At 38.5% G+C, this 17,071-nt stretch overlaps 1 protein-coding gene across 5 annotated transcripts in view; it reads left to right on the forward strand.

The window, feature by feature from the left end:
- Positions 1 to 2,372: 2,372 nt before the first annotated feature.
- LOC120545398 (homer protein homolog 1) overlaps positions 2,373 to 17,071 on the forward strand; it is a 28,670-nt gene continuing 13,971 nt past the window's right edge. For 2 of the 5 annotated variants that reach the window (XM_039779681.1, XM_039779682.1), the window contains exons 1-2: positions 2,373 to 3,419; positions 16,438 to 16,594. In XM_039779681.1, coding sequence (XP_039635615.1) covers positions 3,415 to 3,419; positions 16,438 to 16,594 — 162 coding nt within the window. In that variant the 5' untranslated portion in view covers positions 2,373 to 3,414. The remainder of the gene's footprint in view (positions 3,420 to 16,437; positions 16,595 to 17,071) is intronic. The other 3 variants (XM_039779683.1, XM_039779685.1, XM_039779684.1) reach the window with 2 other exon arrangements.

Below are 17,071 nucleotides of genomic sequence, written 5' to 3' on the forward strand. Positions count from 1 at the left end.
GTTACAAGTAAAGGTCCTGCATTCAAAATCGTACTTAAGTAAAAGTACAAAAGTATTAGCATCAAAATATATTTAAAGTAAAGTCATTATGCAGAATGGCCCATTTTAGAATAATGTATCATATTACTGGATTAAAATGAATGATGCATTAATGTGCACTAAAGTTTAAAAGTTAATGTAGTGGAGTAGAAGCAATATTTGCCTCCGAAATATAGTAGAGTAGAAATAGAAAGTAGCACAAAATGTAAAAAAAAGAAAAGAAAAGAAAAGAAAGTACCTCCAAATTGTACAAAGTACATTACTTAAAAAGTTCCCAAATAACTCTTTGGTCTTTAAAATCTTTAAAATTTCCTATAAAGCAGTCAAAGAATGGAATGGGCTTCCTAACAATTTAAAGAATATCTCAAATTTGAAAAGCTTCTCGCGGGCTGTTAAATACTTCCTTTTAGAACATCAGACCTGCTCTCACTAACACTTTTTATTCCATTGTTGTGTATATTTGTGTATTGCACCTTCGGTGTAAATAGTCTATTTATATTGTCTTAACTGTCTTGTTGTATAAACATGTTATGTTTATTGTTTTTGTCATGAACTCAACTCTGTTATGTCATTATAATTGTGGAGGACTACAGATGGAAAGTAGCATAATGCTAAATCTGGTGCAGCCATCTTTTTAATCTAACTGCACATTGTCCTGCTAAATAAACTAAACTAAACTAAACTAAATGGTTATCCCACTTTTTAGAGTTTGTTTTTATCACAGCACTTTTATCAAAGTGATAAAATAAAGGCTCTGTGCTCTTCAGTACTGACCATATCATTAACTGTCCACAAGATGGCAATCATCAGTAACATACAACTTGTTTTGTATGTTTGAAGACATTAACAGAATTGAGGGTGGTTTAAAAGTAGAAATAGATTTTTTAATAATTACATTTCATTAAGTACTGTATTTAAGTAAAATTCTGAGGTATTTATACTTTATTTTCAGTTTGATGCTACTTTATACTTCTACTCCAACACTACATTTTTGAGGGACACATTGTACTTTTTACTGCATTTGACAACATTTGTTACTAGTTACTTTGCAGATTAAGATAATTAATACAAAATATTACTAACAATGGATGAAATGAAACAATGAATAATTATGTATTATTATAGATTAAGCAACCCAGCAGCAATTTAAATTGTTTAATGTACCCACCTTTAGCCGCAACATTAAAGTGATGGACACATTAATGCTTAAATAACTATAATCCAATTATATAATATATATTATTCTGAAATGGCTCATTGTGCATCATGAGTATTACTTTTGGTAGGCTACTTTAAGTTGGCTATATTTTGATTCTAATATTTTTTTTGACTTTTTAAATGCAGGACTTTCTCTTTGTAGCAGAGTATTTTATACACCATGGTATTGCTATTTTTACGCATGTAAAGGATCTGAGTAGGCTACTTTTTCCATTTTTCAAAAATTACAACTTTTGCTATAGCCACACCGGATGTGAGGAAACACTTTATAGCTAATTACGTCACAATTTCAAGGGTGACGTGATGACGTCGTTAATGCATAGATATAAAAACGTAGATAGGCCACCCCATTGGCCACTGCTGTTTTTTGGAGCAATACGTCGAGGCTGCCATATTGGTCCGGAGTTTCCGCGCCTCCTAATGCAATATGAGGCAGATCAAGGTCTTCACAATTTAAATCATTATTTCTCACTGAAATCCTAACAGTTTTTAAAGTGGTTTAGCCTACTTTGTTACAAATTCCAGACATTTACTTATAATACAGGATAGCCTATATCTATTTGGTTAAATTAAAAATTCGGTTTTCTGTAGCCTAGATAGTAAAAGTACGCGGCTTTAAGCCTTAATATAATTTAAACCGGTAAGTTAGGCCTATATAAAAATTCAACCCACGTACAGTTACCATGAAGGGTGAATTAGCTAAAACATATTTATTTCTACTGTGAAGTTGATTTTTTTATTGACATGGGGGCCTTTGGGGATGGACTCTCCTCAAGGGGCAACTCGAAGAAATGCAGTTCAGCCCGGACCTGCCAATTCAATACATGACAAATACATGACAAATATTAGGCATACTAATTACTTTAATAAAAAAATACATCACCTGACACAAGCTAGCATAAGCTTAATTTAGTGCCAGGACAGTCACTTAACATGTTACAGTCACAGTATTTTAAAACACCCTTTTCATCCGTGACATTTTATTTCATGCTGCTTACCATCGGCATAATGTATTTTTCGCATGAAAATCCAAAAGCAAAACAAAGTCCCACAAAAGTATTTCTCTCGTCTTTATGTTCAGAACGGGTGTTACCCCGGACCAAGATGGCGGCGGCAGAGACGCATCTCACCAGCCGGATATGGTATCTACGTATATATATCTATGCGTTTAATGCTCCCTACAGACTACAGAGCAGCAGCGGAGGATGGGGCCGAGTTAAATGAATGAGATGCGGGCTGTTAGAGACCAGACAGGCGGATGATGATAAGAGGATGAACCGGCCGATGGAGCATCAGGATCATAATCTGAATCCTGGTTTAACGCTTGGCTAAATTACGTGAACAATTAAGTGAATCATAAATTAAATTGGCTGGTTGCACACACATTAGCCCTATACATTCCTCGGTTAACATCGACGTCGGTTAAGCCGAACTGTCTTGGAGGATGTTAAAGACTGGAATATGCACCAAGTGTTTTCTGTCTCTTCTTCAAAAACGCCGGAGATGAAGCTTTCTCTTGAAAGAAGATGTCCTCCATCGCAAAGCGGCGTTAAAGGTCTGGATTTGCGGCAGTTAAACAACTCCGATAACGTTACCACACTTGAAGGTTGAAGGAATTTGATTTAATGGCACAGCGGACTGCTGCAAGAAAGAGCCAACGACTAAAAGTGGGATTTATGAACACTCGGTTTATTGAGTCTTTTTGTTAGTCTCTTTCGACATTTAATATTTGCATTTAAAAAGGCAACTTCAGAAGCTTAATTTGGTTATAAATCAAACTGCCTTTCCTGTCAGTGTTGCCCCGAGTTTAGCTCCGTAATCCTCCTTTGTGAGTTTTATTTAGCTAAGGGGTTGCAACTACTATAGTTGGCGTCAGTGCTGCTTCTTCGTTCACCATGCATGCACAGACACGTTTACTTGGATGAAATCACCAAACAGAAATGTACCAGAGGGCACTACAACAACACCAAGCCCATGTCTGGACTGAGAAGAGCACCGTGGCTCCGCTGCCCGTGAAGCCACAACAACCACAGCGGCTTTAGTTGGACACCGAGAGGGGATCAAAAAAAACTAGCCTCCAGGCTGTTCACACCGACCTCAAGAGACCACCGAGAGGATCATTTTCGACTCAACTGAAGCCAGCAAAAGCCAGCAAAAATGGGGTATGTAACTTGCATGTCAAGCGACAGTTCTCACTCTACACGTCAGGGTATGACTGACCTGTGTTTTTTTTGTACATAAGAGCAGCCCTTCCGCAGATTTCAGCAGGGCACCAAAGCTGGTACACATGCTAGCTTAGCCACCCATGGCTAACTGTATGAAGCACTCCTGTCATTCTCTTGTCAAATGCTAAAGAAAATGCTTGCCACTGTAGCAAACTGAGACCCAGAGATGCAACGAATATACCGCATTCTCCTGACAGAAGTAGCGGTCCATCAATATATCCACTCCCAGCTTCCATAGACTGACATGTAGATTAGTGAAGAGAAAAGATTAGGCTGTAATGAAACAGGCTACTGTTGGGGAAAGTATCAGAGCTCAGACAGTTGCTTATTTTTGTACAGTGTGATTAAAAGGAGGTGAGACATATGCATTATTGTTTTTCTGTCTGTTCCATAGGAAATACATGAAAATAATTAATTTTAAAAAGGGAAAGCAAACCTACTTAACCCCCACCCAACCAGACACTAATGATCTCCCCTGCACTTGGCTCAAAGCATGTAGCTGAACCTGCAGATGTATGGTGATTCTCCTGATCAAGAGCGACCTAGTTCTTACTCCAGATGAAAGCATGTGATTGGTTTGTTGTGATATTGTGGTAGGGGTGGGGTGGGGTTGGGTGGGGGGTGCGCACATCCTCTGTAATTCTCAGGGCCAATGGATATAATCCAGTCCAACAATCAATTCCTCAGACACAGAAGGAGAGCATGTCCTGCGTGTGCACTTACCCCCATAATTAGCAAGTCAGACTTAGCTGTTCCAACAGGCTTCTGTTGTTGTATAATAGATGATTGTAAACAAGCTGTCCTCCTCAGACTTGGCACTTCTGAATAAAACAGTGTCCAGGAAATAAATCAGAGTTCAGCCAGCATGCTTTTTTTTTTTTTTTTATAAACTGAAAACAGAGCACAGGAGGCTAGTAGTTACAGTATTAGTGAGCACATTACATGCAATAGTCAAATAGAACTGGCCTCATATTGACACCTGTTATGCCTAGACAACGTAAGGCAACAGATGAGTTCTACTCATTTTTTTAAATAATTTTTTATTGGCTGCCAGGACTAAATATAGCTCTGGATAATTTACTGAAACCTAAGATAATTTTGTGCATTTGTGTGTGTTGTATGATATATCGTAGAGCTGGGCAATATATCGATATTATATCGATATCGCGATATGAGACTAGATATCGTCTTATATTTTGGATATCGTAATATGGCATAAGTGTTGTCTTTTTTTCTGGTTTTAAAGGCTGCATTACAGTAAAGTGATGTCATTTTCTGAACTTACCAGACTATTGTAGCTGTTCTATTATTTGCCTTTAGCCACTTAGTCATTAGATCCACATTACTGATGATTATTTATCACAAACCTCATTGTGTAAATATTTTGTAGTAGTATAGATATAGTCAACACTACAATATCGTTGAGGTATTTGGTCAAAAATATTGTGTTATTTGATTTTCTCCATATCACCCAGCCCTAATATATCAAAGTATTTTTGTACTGTAATATGGTGCATACTGGCTTAGTAGACTTTTGAAGCATACTTTATTCCCCCCCAAACTAGCAATTTGCCTTTATTTTATAAAGATAGTATATTTTTAATATAGGCAGGTGGTCTATCCACAATTGAAATGATCGTTTCTCGCTAAAAACTAGCAGTTTTGTCTTTATTTTATAGCGGCAGTGGAGAGGTCAAAAGGAGAGGAGAGACGACCTGCAGCAGCAAAGCTTCTTGGCCAATCCAGCGACGTTGCGATTAGGTGTTTAGCATTTAAACCTGGAGGCCACCTATGAGTCTTTAACTTTAAAACCTTTGAATTAAACGATGTTGTGGAAAGATCTAAAATGAACGTATATAAAAAAAAAATCACACTAAAAGCAAAACCGTTGTGGAATTGGTTGCGCCTTGAAAGGTCAGCGGCAAAGAACGGATGATATAATTTGAACTTTGAGCGCAGCTCTCGGCGGCAATTCCGAGCGCTGCGCGATGCCAAGGGTAGCGCTGCGCCTAGTAGGCCGGCACCGCTCTCCCCATAAGGAAAACAATGGAACGGCCAGCGCAGAGCGGTTTTCGTGTGTAGGCTGCTTAAGAATGAAATGTTTAAGATAAATAAAGCACAATTCATTTACAAATCAAAACAGCTGACAAGAAAGGACACTTCTTCCTTGTCTTTATCTCAGCTCCAGTCCCCGGTTTTCCCCACCATTATAAGGCTTAGGTGCAGCACCCAAGCAGGTTTGGGCACCAACTAGCCTAAGCCAAGTGAATCTAAAATCTGTGAGCATCAAAACTGTATGACTTTTCCCAGATCTAATGATTGTAGCTGCAGTGTTTTCCCTTGGTTTGTGGAAGACTGAGGTGCTCATATTTGGCGGGGGGTTTAGGGGTCCTTCCTCAAGAAAATTTGATGTTTTTCAATGAAGAAATATGCAATTTGACATAAATTTGTGAAATTGCACACTTTCAAATACGTGTATCAAACCTAGGGGAAAACACTGGGCACAGTAGTACATGGACCTGTGGTGCTATTGGTGAAGTGTTGCGTACAGCAGCTGTGAGAGACCTCTTAAGGTTCCTTTACTCTTACTTTACCCTTTACAGATAAAGGTTGACAATCATGAATCAAAAATGGCTCTCACTCTCTGGTTCCAGCTCCTCAAAAGTGAACATTTGGCATTTCTTCCTCATCTTCTATGCTATTATAACTGATTTGTCTTGGGGTTTTGGACTGTAGGTCGGGCAAAAGATGACACTATGGGCTCTGGGAACTTGTGATGGGCTTTTTTTTTTTGCTATTTTCTGACACTCTAAATAGACCAAATATCTATTAGATTAATAGAAAAAATTAAATTTAAGATTAAATCGGTAAGGAAATAATGATTAATTAGTCGCAGCCCAGATTTCAAGTGGTTCTCTGCCAAAGTTGCGTGGTTATGTAGGGTTGTTCCAACTTAGTTGGGTTTTGTTAGCGTTTTATCTTTCACTTCCTTTACTGGTCTATATCTTCCATGGAGGTCAAGGAGAAGTTATTTGAAAAGGCAACAGACAAACTGTAACTCTGTTTGATTTATTACACCCAGACAAGGGTTCAGCTGTCAGTGCATCCCTGTATCCTAAAAATGAAAAAAAGATTTACGTGTCAACCAAAATCTTCTTCACACACAACACACACACACACACACACACACACACACACACACACACACACACACACACACACACACACACACACACACACACACACACACACACTCTCTTTCTTCTTCTGTCTCTTTTCTATCTGCGGCTGAAAGCTGTAAGCCCCGGTGAATGGCACATGGGTGTTTTTTTTAAACTGGAGGTTGAGCCTTGCCAAGCCCCCGCTGCCTTCCTCTGGGACTGGGTTAACCAGACAGGGACGCTGGGATCGGATTGGGCCAGAGAGCAGCCCAGCCCTGAAGTCACATGGCTGTTGCCATGACGACCCAGCAGCTAAGTTAGTAATGCAGGGTTATTTTTCCTGTAACCGTCTGCGCTCTGACGCAGCGTCTGATGAGTATGACTGAAGAATGTTTACTAATTCATAATGGTAATGTGAATTAATATGGATTTTAATTCTTATTTTAAGAGTGTATAGACGTATTAGAGAACGATTAGTCCATTAATCAATAGTAGAGCTGGGCAATATATTGATATTATATCGATATCGTGATATGAGACTAGATATCGTCTTAGATTTTTGGATATCGTAATATGGCATAAGTGTTGTCTTTTCCTGGTTTTAAAGGCTGCATTACAGTAAAGTGATGTACTTTTCTGAACCTACCAGACTGTTGTAACTGTTCTATTATTTGCCTTTACCCACTTAGTTATTAGATCCACATTACTGATGATTATTTATCAAAAATCTCATTGTGTAAATTTTTTGTGAAAGCACCAATAGTCAACACTACAATATCGTTGTGGTATTGATATCGAGGTATTTGGTCAAAAATATTGTGATATTTGATTTTCTCCAGATCGGCCAGCCCTAATCAATAGTCGACTGACAGAATCGTAGAAGTAATCGTAATGTGACTATTTTGTGGTTTTCGTTGCCTTTCTGTGATAAGAATAGTTCGGATTACATTATAATGAACAAAGCGTGGCAATTTGTGTGAATATGCAATCGACAAAAAATATTATTTATATTTATACGTTCACACCAAATCTATTTCACACAAATAACAACCGAAAAAGTAATAGCCCAAGGCTTATTTTTGCCTATCCAAGCCATAAAATAACCCAGAACATCGGCAATATGACAGAAACAAACGAAAAAAAAAGGGTCAGTTTGGACCTGTGAGAAATTGTGACGGGCACTTGTTTTCTCTGACATTGTATGGACCAAAAGTCATCAGTTAATTAAGAAAGTAAACAGATTATTTGATAACTGCACAAGACTCTACGCGTAGCTGTGTGAGCCACGTCAAACAAAAATTAATGTTACTATTAGCACTGAAAATTGTGTGAGGATTTACTGCGTTTCTCAGTTTTGTGTTATTTTAAATTAAATATCTTTGGGTTTTGGATTGTTGTTGTTCGGACAAAACGAAACATTTATAAATCGGGAAAATAATCGTCACATCAATTGACTTTGAAAATAATCGTTAATTGCTACTTAGAATTAGGACACTGATCGCAGTGTTAATTAATAAGGACTCTGGCTCCAGAGAGAGACTAAGGCAGGCAGACGGAGGGCAAACATTAATTGGGATAATTTGACGAACCCCCTGAATCCGATCTGGTCTGAGGATAAGGCTCAGTGTCCCGAGTGACTGATTTGCAACAGTCCTGATAAAGACCGTGCTGTACGTAGTTAGAGATAATCTGAACACGTTAACTTTGTAGCCGCAGACAGTACACGTCTCTGTTTTCCAGTATGCAAACACTGGCGTCTGTGTGTGTCTTCTGTTTTCTGCTGATTTGATAACATCTGCGGTCAGATTCCTCTGTCAAAGCACTTGTCATTGAGACTTGAATGCCTCAGTACGTTTCATTGTGAAAAGGGATTATGGGCTAACAATTGCCACACTCTCTCGTATACACACACACACACACACACACACACACACACACACACGGGCAGATTTTGATCTAGGCCACGCTGTCAGACTAATGACTCCCTGAAATATAAAATGAACTGCTAAAATGTGGTCAGGACAGACACTTAAAAACAATGGGTAACTGAGACTTTGACTCTATGGTTGAGCAGAGCTGAAGTCAGCATGTTTTCTAATTTAAGGTAGTGACTTAATCCGGTCAAGCCCAAGAATATGATTAATTCTTTCCATTATCGAATGATGCCACTGCAGTATTTGGTCTTTACTAAACCCATGACAGAATACAAAGTATTTCCACATTTTTCAAGCTTTAGGCTTTTTTCCAGAACCAAAAACATGAGCAAAAGTGTAAGGATTAAATTAAATAATATCTGCTGTAACAAAAGCATGTGGGCTGTCTAGCTCAGTACTACCCTAACCCTAGGATTACTTCGAAGAAGCACATCATTAGCGAACGACATTTCGTGGAGTTACAGGTTACCTTCGTGTTAGCGCATCTTCCGTGTAGTGTTTCCTCACTGTGTGGAGGCCGGTCAGAGTTTAGGGTAACGTAAGCAGCTCTGTCCTGCTCTTTATTGGATTTGGTTAGGTTTATATTCCAGCAACCCCAGCCACACTTGGTGTTACATTCGGCAGACACACCGGTTACTCCTGGGATATGTTTTCATGCTAATCGATTGTGACCAGTTTTAGCGTGAACCGCTAATTAGCTTATAACGCTAGTAGTCGGGGCACTGGTAAAGTAAAAACAAATAGCTGTTTCTATACCACTAACAAGGCGTTACAAGCTAATTAGCTGTTCACGCTAAAACTGGTCACATTTGATTAGCATGAAAACATATCCCAGAGAACGGTCGACTCGGGACTCACATATGTTATTAACCCCTAGGTTCATTTTGCGCAGGAATTGTCAAACTTGTAAAACTAGGGCTGTGCTCGATTGAAGAAATTCTTAGTCGACTAACACTCATTCAATTGTATCGACTAATTAATAACTAATTAGTTGATTTAATCGACAGATCTGTAAATCTGAGTTTCTCCGCAAAGAGTCATGCAAAAGCACCACTTTAATTCTTGTGTTTATCAGAGATGTGCTCGTACATTTCTTGGAAATAAGTAATTCAGCATGAAAAAAGCATAAAACATGACTAATCAACTAAAGAAATCTAAGTTGACTAAGACCAAAACGACCGATTAGTCGACTAATCGACTAAGAGGGAGCAGCCCTAGTTAAAACATACACAATGTGTATACAGACACTATATATATATATATATAATTTAGATTTCTCAACATATACAAATCTTCCACTGTAATTATTTTAATGCGAGAACCAAAAGCTTGACAGGCATTGCAACATGTCGACCTAGGAGCCAACCTCCCAAACTCAACCGTCTTAAACCGGTTTTTACATACAGTACTGGAATAGCTTGAACATGTCCTGATAGATGATACAGTAGAGTGGCGGTAGGCAAATCCTGTCAGAGGAAGTCAAACGCTTTCATGATGATCGCACGAAAACCCAACAAAGACAAATGTAGTTAGTGCACAGACAGAACATGAACGTACTGAAGTAAACGCAACGCCACAGTGTAAAAAGTCCTGCATTTAAAACCTTACTCAAGTACAAAAGTATAAACATCCAAATGTACTAAAAGCTAATTTGCCCATTTTAGATAAATATATACTATTGGATGATGAATAGTGATGTATTAATGTGTTCATCACTTTAATGTTGCAGTGGGTAAAGGTGGAGCTGATTTTTCATGGCCTATAATAATTCATAATGATGTATTAGGTAATCATATTTTTTGTATTTTTAATCATTTGAATCTATAAGGTAGTACTTAGTAACTATAGTTATTAAATAAATGTAGTGGAGTAAAAAGTACAGTATTTTCCTCTGACATATAGTGGGGTAGAAGTATAACGTAGCACAAAATGTTTATACTCAAGTACAGTCCCTCAAAATTGTATTTGTAAGTACAGTGCTTGGGCAAATGTACTTACGTACTTACTTATGTTACATTCTACCACTAGTACTGTACTACATATTTAACATACACACACACACACATATATATATACACACATATATATATACACACACATATACACATATGTATATACCCCAACATATAAAGTTGATAATATATATATATATATATATATATATATATATACACGAGAATATATGAATATATACATACATATACACGAGAATATATGAATATATACATACATACGAGAATATATATATATATATATGTATATATGTGTGTATATATATATATATATATATATATATATATATATATATATATATATACACGAGAATATATGAATATATACATACATACGAGAATATATATATATATATATATATGTGTATATATATATATATATATATATATATATATATATATCATTCATTCATTCATTCATATATTCTCGCCTGCCTGTTTGAGCTGGTGTGTATTGCGTGTACATGCCCTCATGTCACCACCATCTCTGTGATTAACTGTGTCTATCTTTAAATAACATCTGCTGACTTAATTAACCCACTGAGATGTGACGAGGCTGAACAATCGCTGAGTGTCCCAGAGGAGACCTGGGACACTCAGCGATCACATCTACTTTCCCTGGAAGACTGGCAGATACTGCAGGCGTGTTTAGTTACTTCTCAGACGACAGTTACTTCATCCCCTTAGTGGTCAATGAAACGGCCCATTTGTGTGACGTCCTGTTGTTTTCTTAAACCCCAACAAAGCACAAGTAGACTTTATATTTCACAATTACTGTTTTCTGACAGACAGAAAAGAGACGAGCGAGACCTAGCGAGTGCTTTGTTGTTGCAGGAAACATTCAGCTATTACACAAACTCCCGGGCAGTTCAATGCTTGCGTTTCGTTTTCAAACCTTCTTGTGTCTTGTTAGTGAGGTTTACTGTTTACTGTACGGGACTCTAACACCGCCTCAAACCATAGCTTAAAAACAGACTGACAAGTCTGATCTCCAGTTTACATGATTGGCCACCGCAGCGTGACGAGTGAGTCGCAACTTTTTGCGTGCAGCCTAAACGCCCTACCCCGATTCAAAATGAATGGAAAGACCTGAGTTTTTGCCGGACCGTCGGATGGCCGTGTGAACGCAGCCTTCCTGTCAAGTGAAAACCATGTTCCTCCAGATGTGTTGATGGTGAATTTCCTATTATTTTAAGCCAAATAAAGTCTTTAAAAAGCGTCTTAGATCAGCTGGAAAACCCCTCGTCACAAAGCTGAAAACAGGGCTGTTTTTCTGACACCGTGAAAAGTTAACATTTTAGAGATACGTGAGATTCTCACAGGACAGCGACGCTACAACCATATGATGATCTTACAGAATATGATGCATTGTTGTAGATTGAACTAATCCACAGTATATAAAAGGAGTTAAAATTAGCAGCGAAATGCAACATACACATTAATGCAGCAGTAATATTAATCCAGAAACATCAGATATAATAGGAAAACACTGACAGGGAACATTTTACTGCACTATTTTTACTTAAGTAAGGTTTTGAATGCTGGTGTTTACTTGTAGTCCTGTATTTCCTGTATCACAGTGTGGTATTAGTACTTTTACTTTAGTAAATACTTCCACCACTGTTAATGTTGAAGAGAAAACACTGGAGAAACTCAAGTCCAACAGCAGCTCACTGCCGTGTTGGAGAGCCATTTTGTTGTTTAGTCATTCAAATACAGCCAGGAAATGATAAAACTAGCTACACACAGATTTAAAAGCCAAAATAAAAGTATTTTGTCTTACTTTAGTGGCTAACGAACTGCCTAAATGTAGCATGACTGACAGTGCCAGCTTTAAGGCTCAACAGCATCGGCCCTCTTGTTTATTTTTGTCCAGTTTTTCAGAGTGACAGAGAAACTCAATTATCCAGCAGATGCAGCAGCAGAAATTGGAAGTGATTATGTTTTGCATTTTGATAACCGGTTTCAGATATGGCTATCAGCATTGGTAGGCAAAACATTTATCACGTTCTTGTTCTTTTTTTTTTTGTTGAGGAAGGAGCTTTAAAAGTATCAGTTGCAGCATAGTCCGCGTAAATATTGAATTTAAGGTGGTTATACAAATGTAACTGTCCATTTTTATTGTAAAACTTAATAATTACATTGTTTTACTTCACATTTGTTAACAATCTGTCCTTTTGAGCTGGAGAAGATCATTACTTCTACACTTATACTGTATATATATTATCTATATTAATATAGAAAGGTTTACACACACACACACACACACACACACATATATATATATATATATATATATATATATATATATATATATATATATATATATATAAAATAATATAGGAAAATTATAAATTGGGACATTTCTAAACCGATTCTGGACATCTTTTAGACATAAATCTGTTTGTTGTGGATTTGTTGTGAAGTGTTGAGACCAGTTACAACCCAGAGCGTTACAGCTTGTTTTGCTTTTATTACAAGACCCTGGGTTGAGCTTTTTATCCATAGCAACGTTTGGAAACCGTCCACAGCCTGCTGATCTCTGTATGTTGGCACAGGTGCTTCCAGGTCACCTTTGGCATCACCGCACTGTCACTACGTCAGTGTTCGCCCTGCTGGTCAGCTCCGGCCTGCACACACTCACACACTATATAACATCCTGCTGCTTCTTCTAGCTGAATCATTCCACATTTCAGTCTTGAGCTGCCTCTGTTACAGACTCGCAGGGTCTCTGCTGCACTGGCCAACCACATATGGAAGCATATCAACTCTGTCCACAGTATCGAGCTGCACCAACATGATCTCAAATCAATCGACAGTTGTTGTTTTTTTTATTTTTATTTTTAAATCGGTCTAATCTCCGCTCTATCATTACCAGCATTAAAGAGTAGAGCCTTCTACAGCTGCAATTTACAATTATTTTCACGGTCGATTATTTTCTTGATTAATCAATTAGTTGTAGAGAGAGAGCCCTGTATAACGTTCTAACACTGGGTTTTACCGGCAGCTTTTACGATTGCTACGCCGCTGCCGCTCTGCAAAATCAAACTCATATTCAACTTTGGCGAACGGGCGGGGGATCTTCTAAGCTCATTTAGATCTCCAAGCCAGACTCATCAGAGCCAGATGTGTTAGAAGACCAGCCAGGTTAGACTCCGTCTGCTACTCTGCACTTGTGACCGATATCGCGAGACAATGTTTACCTCGACGAGAAGTCTCGTCACATTTAACACAGCCCTTCTAAACTACAGATTTAACAATAACATGTAAGCTCTTTGGGTTTTTATTGCACACATACAAGACTAAAACTATTACGATCAGCGTCAATTGTTGTTGTGATTCTAAGCCAGTCTTGTCATCGTGCTTGCTGAGTTTGAAGCCCTGAAGCTTTGGGGCTTTCTTTCTAATGTGTGCACTAAAAAGCCGCAATTAGGCTTCAACTGCCAAGTACTAATTATATTATTACAGAAGAAATGCCAAAATTCGTGTCAGTAAGGTAAAAAACATGCTGATACAACTTGTATTTATCCAAAAGTTGTAGTAGTAGTAGTAGTAGTAGTAGTAGTAGTAGTGGTAGAAGTAGTGTGATTCTCCATTTTTCATTAAACTCCATTAACTCCTTTTGATCAAATTTTAATTTTATTTTTATTCAAACACAAAACAAATAGTGATTTATAGCCACTGAACATACCATAATTTGAGTTACTAGTGTTATTCATATTTAGACGAAACAAATGATATAAACAGCAACAAAAAAGCCTAAAAGTTGGAAGTTAGAACGGAAGTTCAGAGATGCGTTGTTATGGAGATGATACACCGTCTCGTCTCGTTGGTGTGAACTAGCAGGTTTCAGAACGCTGCAGACCGGCTCGTTGGTGTAAACTAGCAGGTTTCAGAACGCTGCAGACCGTCTCGTTGGTGTGAACTAGCAGGTTTCAGAACGCTGCAGACCGGCTCGTTGGTGTGAACTAGCAGGTTTCAGAACGCCGCAGACCGGCTCGTTGGTGTGAACTAGCAGGTTTCAGAACGCCGCAGACCGGCTCGTTGGTGTGAACTAGCAGGTTTCAGAACGCTGCAGACCGGCTCGTTGGTGTGAACTAGCAGGTTTCAGAACGCTGCAGACCGTCTCGTTGGTGTGAACTAGCAGGTTTCAGAACGCTGCAGACCGTCTCGTTGGTGTGAACTAGCAGGTTTCAGAACGCTGCAGACTGGCTCGTTGGTGTGAACTAGCAGGTTTCAGAACGCTGCAGACCGTCTCGTTGGTGTGAACTAGCAGGTTTCAGAACGCTGCAGACCGGCTCGTTGGTGTGAACTAGCAGGTTTCAGAACGCTGCAGACCGGCTCGTTGGTGTGAACTAGCAGGTTTCAGAACGCTGCAGACCTGCTCGTTGGTGTGAACTAGCAGGTTTCAGAACGCTGCAGACTGGCTCGTTGCGAGAAGTTACAAGTTTCAACTCGTCTCGTCGCAAATCTTCTGAATGGTCTGAACTCGGCTCAACATACATCATCCCAATACATTACCATTTTCTGACACTCCCAAAATATATGAGATGCAGCAGCGTTCTAGCAGAGTAAATATCATTTAGGTCGCCTGAATCCGAGCATTATGATTGTTTGTACTACATTATTGTTGTCAAGCTTCCATGAAGCTTTATTTTGAACATAAATCATTTTTAATGACTTCATCACCCACTGGCTGCAAGGGTTCATTAACTCCAAGTAATGGAGTGGATCCTGAGATTATTTTGAATTTATTTGTTTTGAAACATTGCAGAAAATCTACATAACGAAGCACATTTTAGTATTTGCGGATTTATTAGATTTTTTAATCTTTTATTTTATTTCTCCTGACAAGTCTTTTCTTTGCAGATACAATGCGTGTTGAGTATGTTTACTATCTGCCCCGTGTTCCACTTTACACCTTTCACCACATGTGGAGAGGGAGACTGTGTGTTTGTACATAAACACACACAGTTCCTCTTCAAGTCACTGGTAGTGCAGCAACGCAGCAGGCTGGTGAATTATGGATGTGATGGGATCTGGGAAGCTGTTTTTCTCACCTTCCTCTGATTCATCACGCTTCTCAATGCCGCCACTCCCTTTTCTCTGCAGGACGGTGTTGGATATCTGATGTGGAGCTTTATTCTCACGTTTGCTTTTGTCTTTCAGCCACACTTGGCTCTACGAACTTTACACTTTGGTCCCAACAACTATTGGATGGATTTTAGGGATGATACAATGCATCGTGAATCGGTTAAAAATAAAAATAAATGTGTAAAGAATACAACCAGGTGAGATAAAAAAAAAAAAGAATCGTAATGCAATACATAACTTGTGCATTACTTTGGTTTATGACCAGATTCCTGCTAATCTAAAGGCATTCCCATCAGCCTCAGCTGTACTTAGTGTTTAGTGCTAATTAGCAAATGTTAGCACGCTAACACGGCTAAACTATTAGATGATGAACATTTAAACTGCTAAACATCAGCATGTTAGCGTGCTGACGTTAGCATTTAGCTCAAAGCACCACTGTGTGGAAAACGTAGAAGAGTGCATGAAGCCTCGTCTAGTCTTGTTTTTCTTTTGTCTTTCAGGATCTATGTCTACATGAACACAAGCGCTGGCTGAATTGTTGCTGTGGCACAGTGATGACTAAAGTGTTTTGTTGTTTTATCCATTTCCGTGCAGCCAAAGCCTGTTTTTCCCCTCCTCACAGAGCGGTGTTTAGTTACACACTGCATATTTAAAGCTTAACCTCAGAGTTGAGGCGTTTATCCAGATACTTATTGCTCCATCTCTCTCTCTCTCTCTCCCCCCCCCCTTTCTGTTTCTTCCCTTTTCTGCGCAGAGAGCAGCCCATCTTCAGTACCCGGGCCCACGTCTTCCAGATTGACCCAAACACCAAGAAGAATTGGGTTCCCACCAGCAAGCATGCTGTCACCGTCTCCTACTTCTTCGACTGTACCAGGAACGTATATAGAATCATCAGCCTGGATGGATCTAAGGTGTGTTTAAAGCACTTAAGCACACAAAATCGTGTTTGTGTATTTATATGTGCAGTGGTGGAATGTAACTAAGTACATTTACTCAAATACTGTACTCAAGTACAAATTTGAGGTACTTCTACTTTACTTGAGTCCCTTCTTTTCATGCCACTTTCTACTTCCACTCCACTACAGCTCACAGAGAAATATTAACTTTTTACTCCACTACATTCATCTGACAGCTTTAGTTACTTTACCCGTTAAGATTTTTGCACACACAACACATTTAGTTTATAAAATACACAATGTTTTATTATAAATTAAACTACCCAACAATATAACGGCCTAGCTGAGATGATTAGACCATTAAACACTTAGTTGATTGACACAACTGTTTGGATCGTTTCCAGTTTCTAAAATGTGAGGATTTTTTCTGCTTTGAGTACTATAAACTTGTAATACTTTAAGTACATTTTTCTGATGATACTTACATTACTT

The sequence above is a fragment of the Perca fluviatilis genome, chromosome 17 (assembly GCF_010015445.1).
Source record: "Perca fluviatilis chromosome 17, GENO_Pfluv_1.0, whole genome shotgun sequence".
In the NCBI taxonomy this organism is placed as follows: Eukaryota; Metazoa; Chordata; class Actinopteri; order Perciformes; family Percidae; genus Perca; species Perca fluviatilis.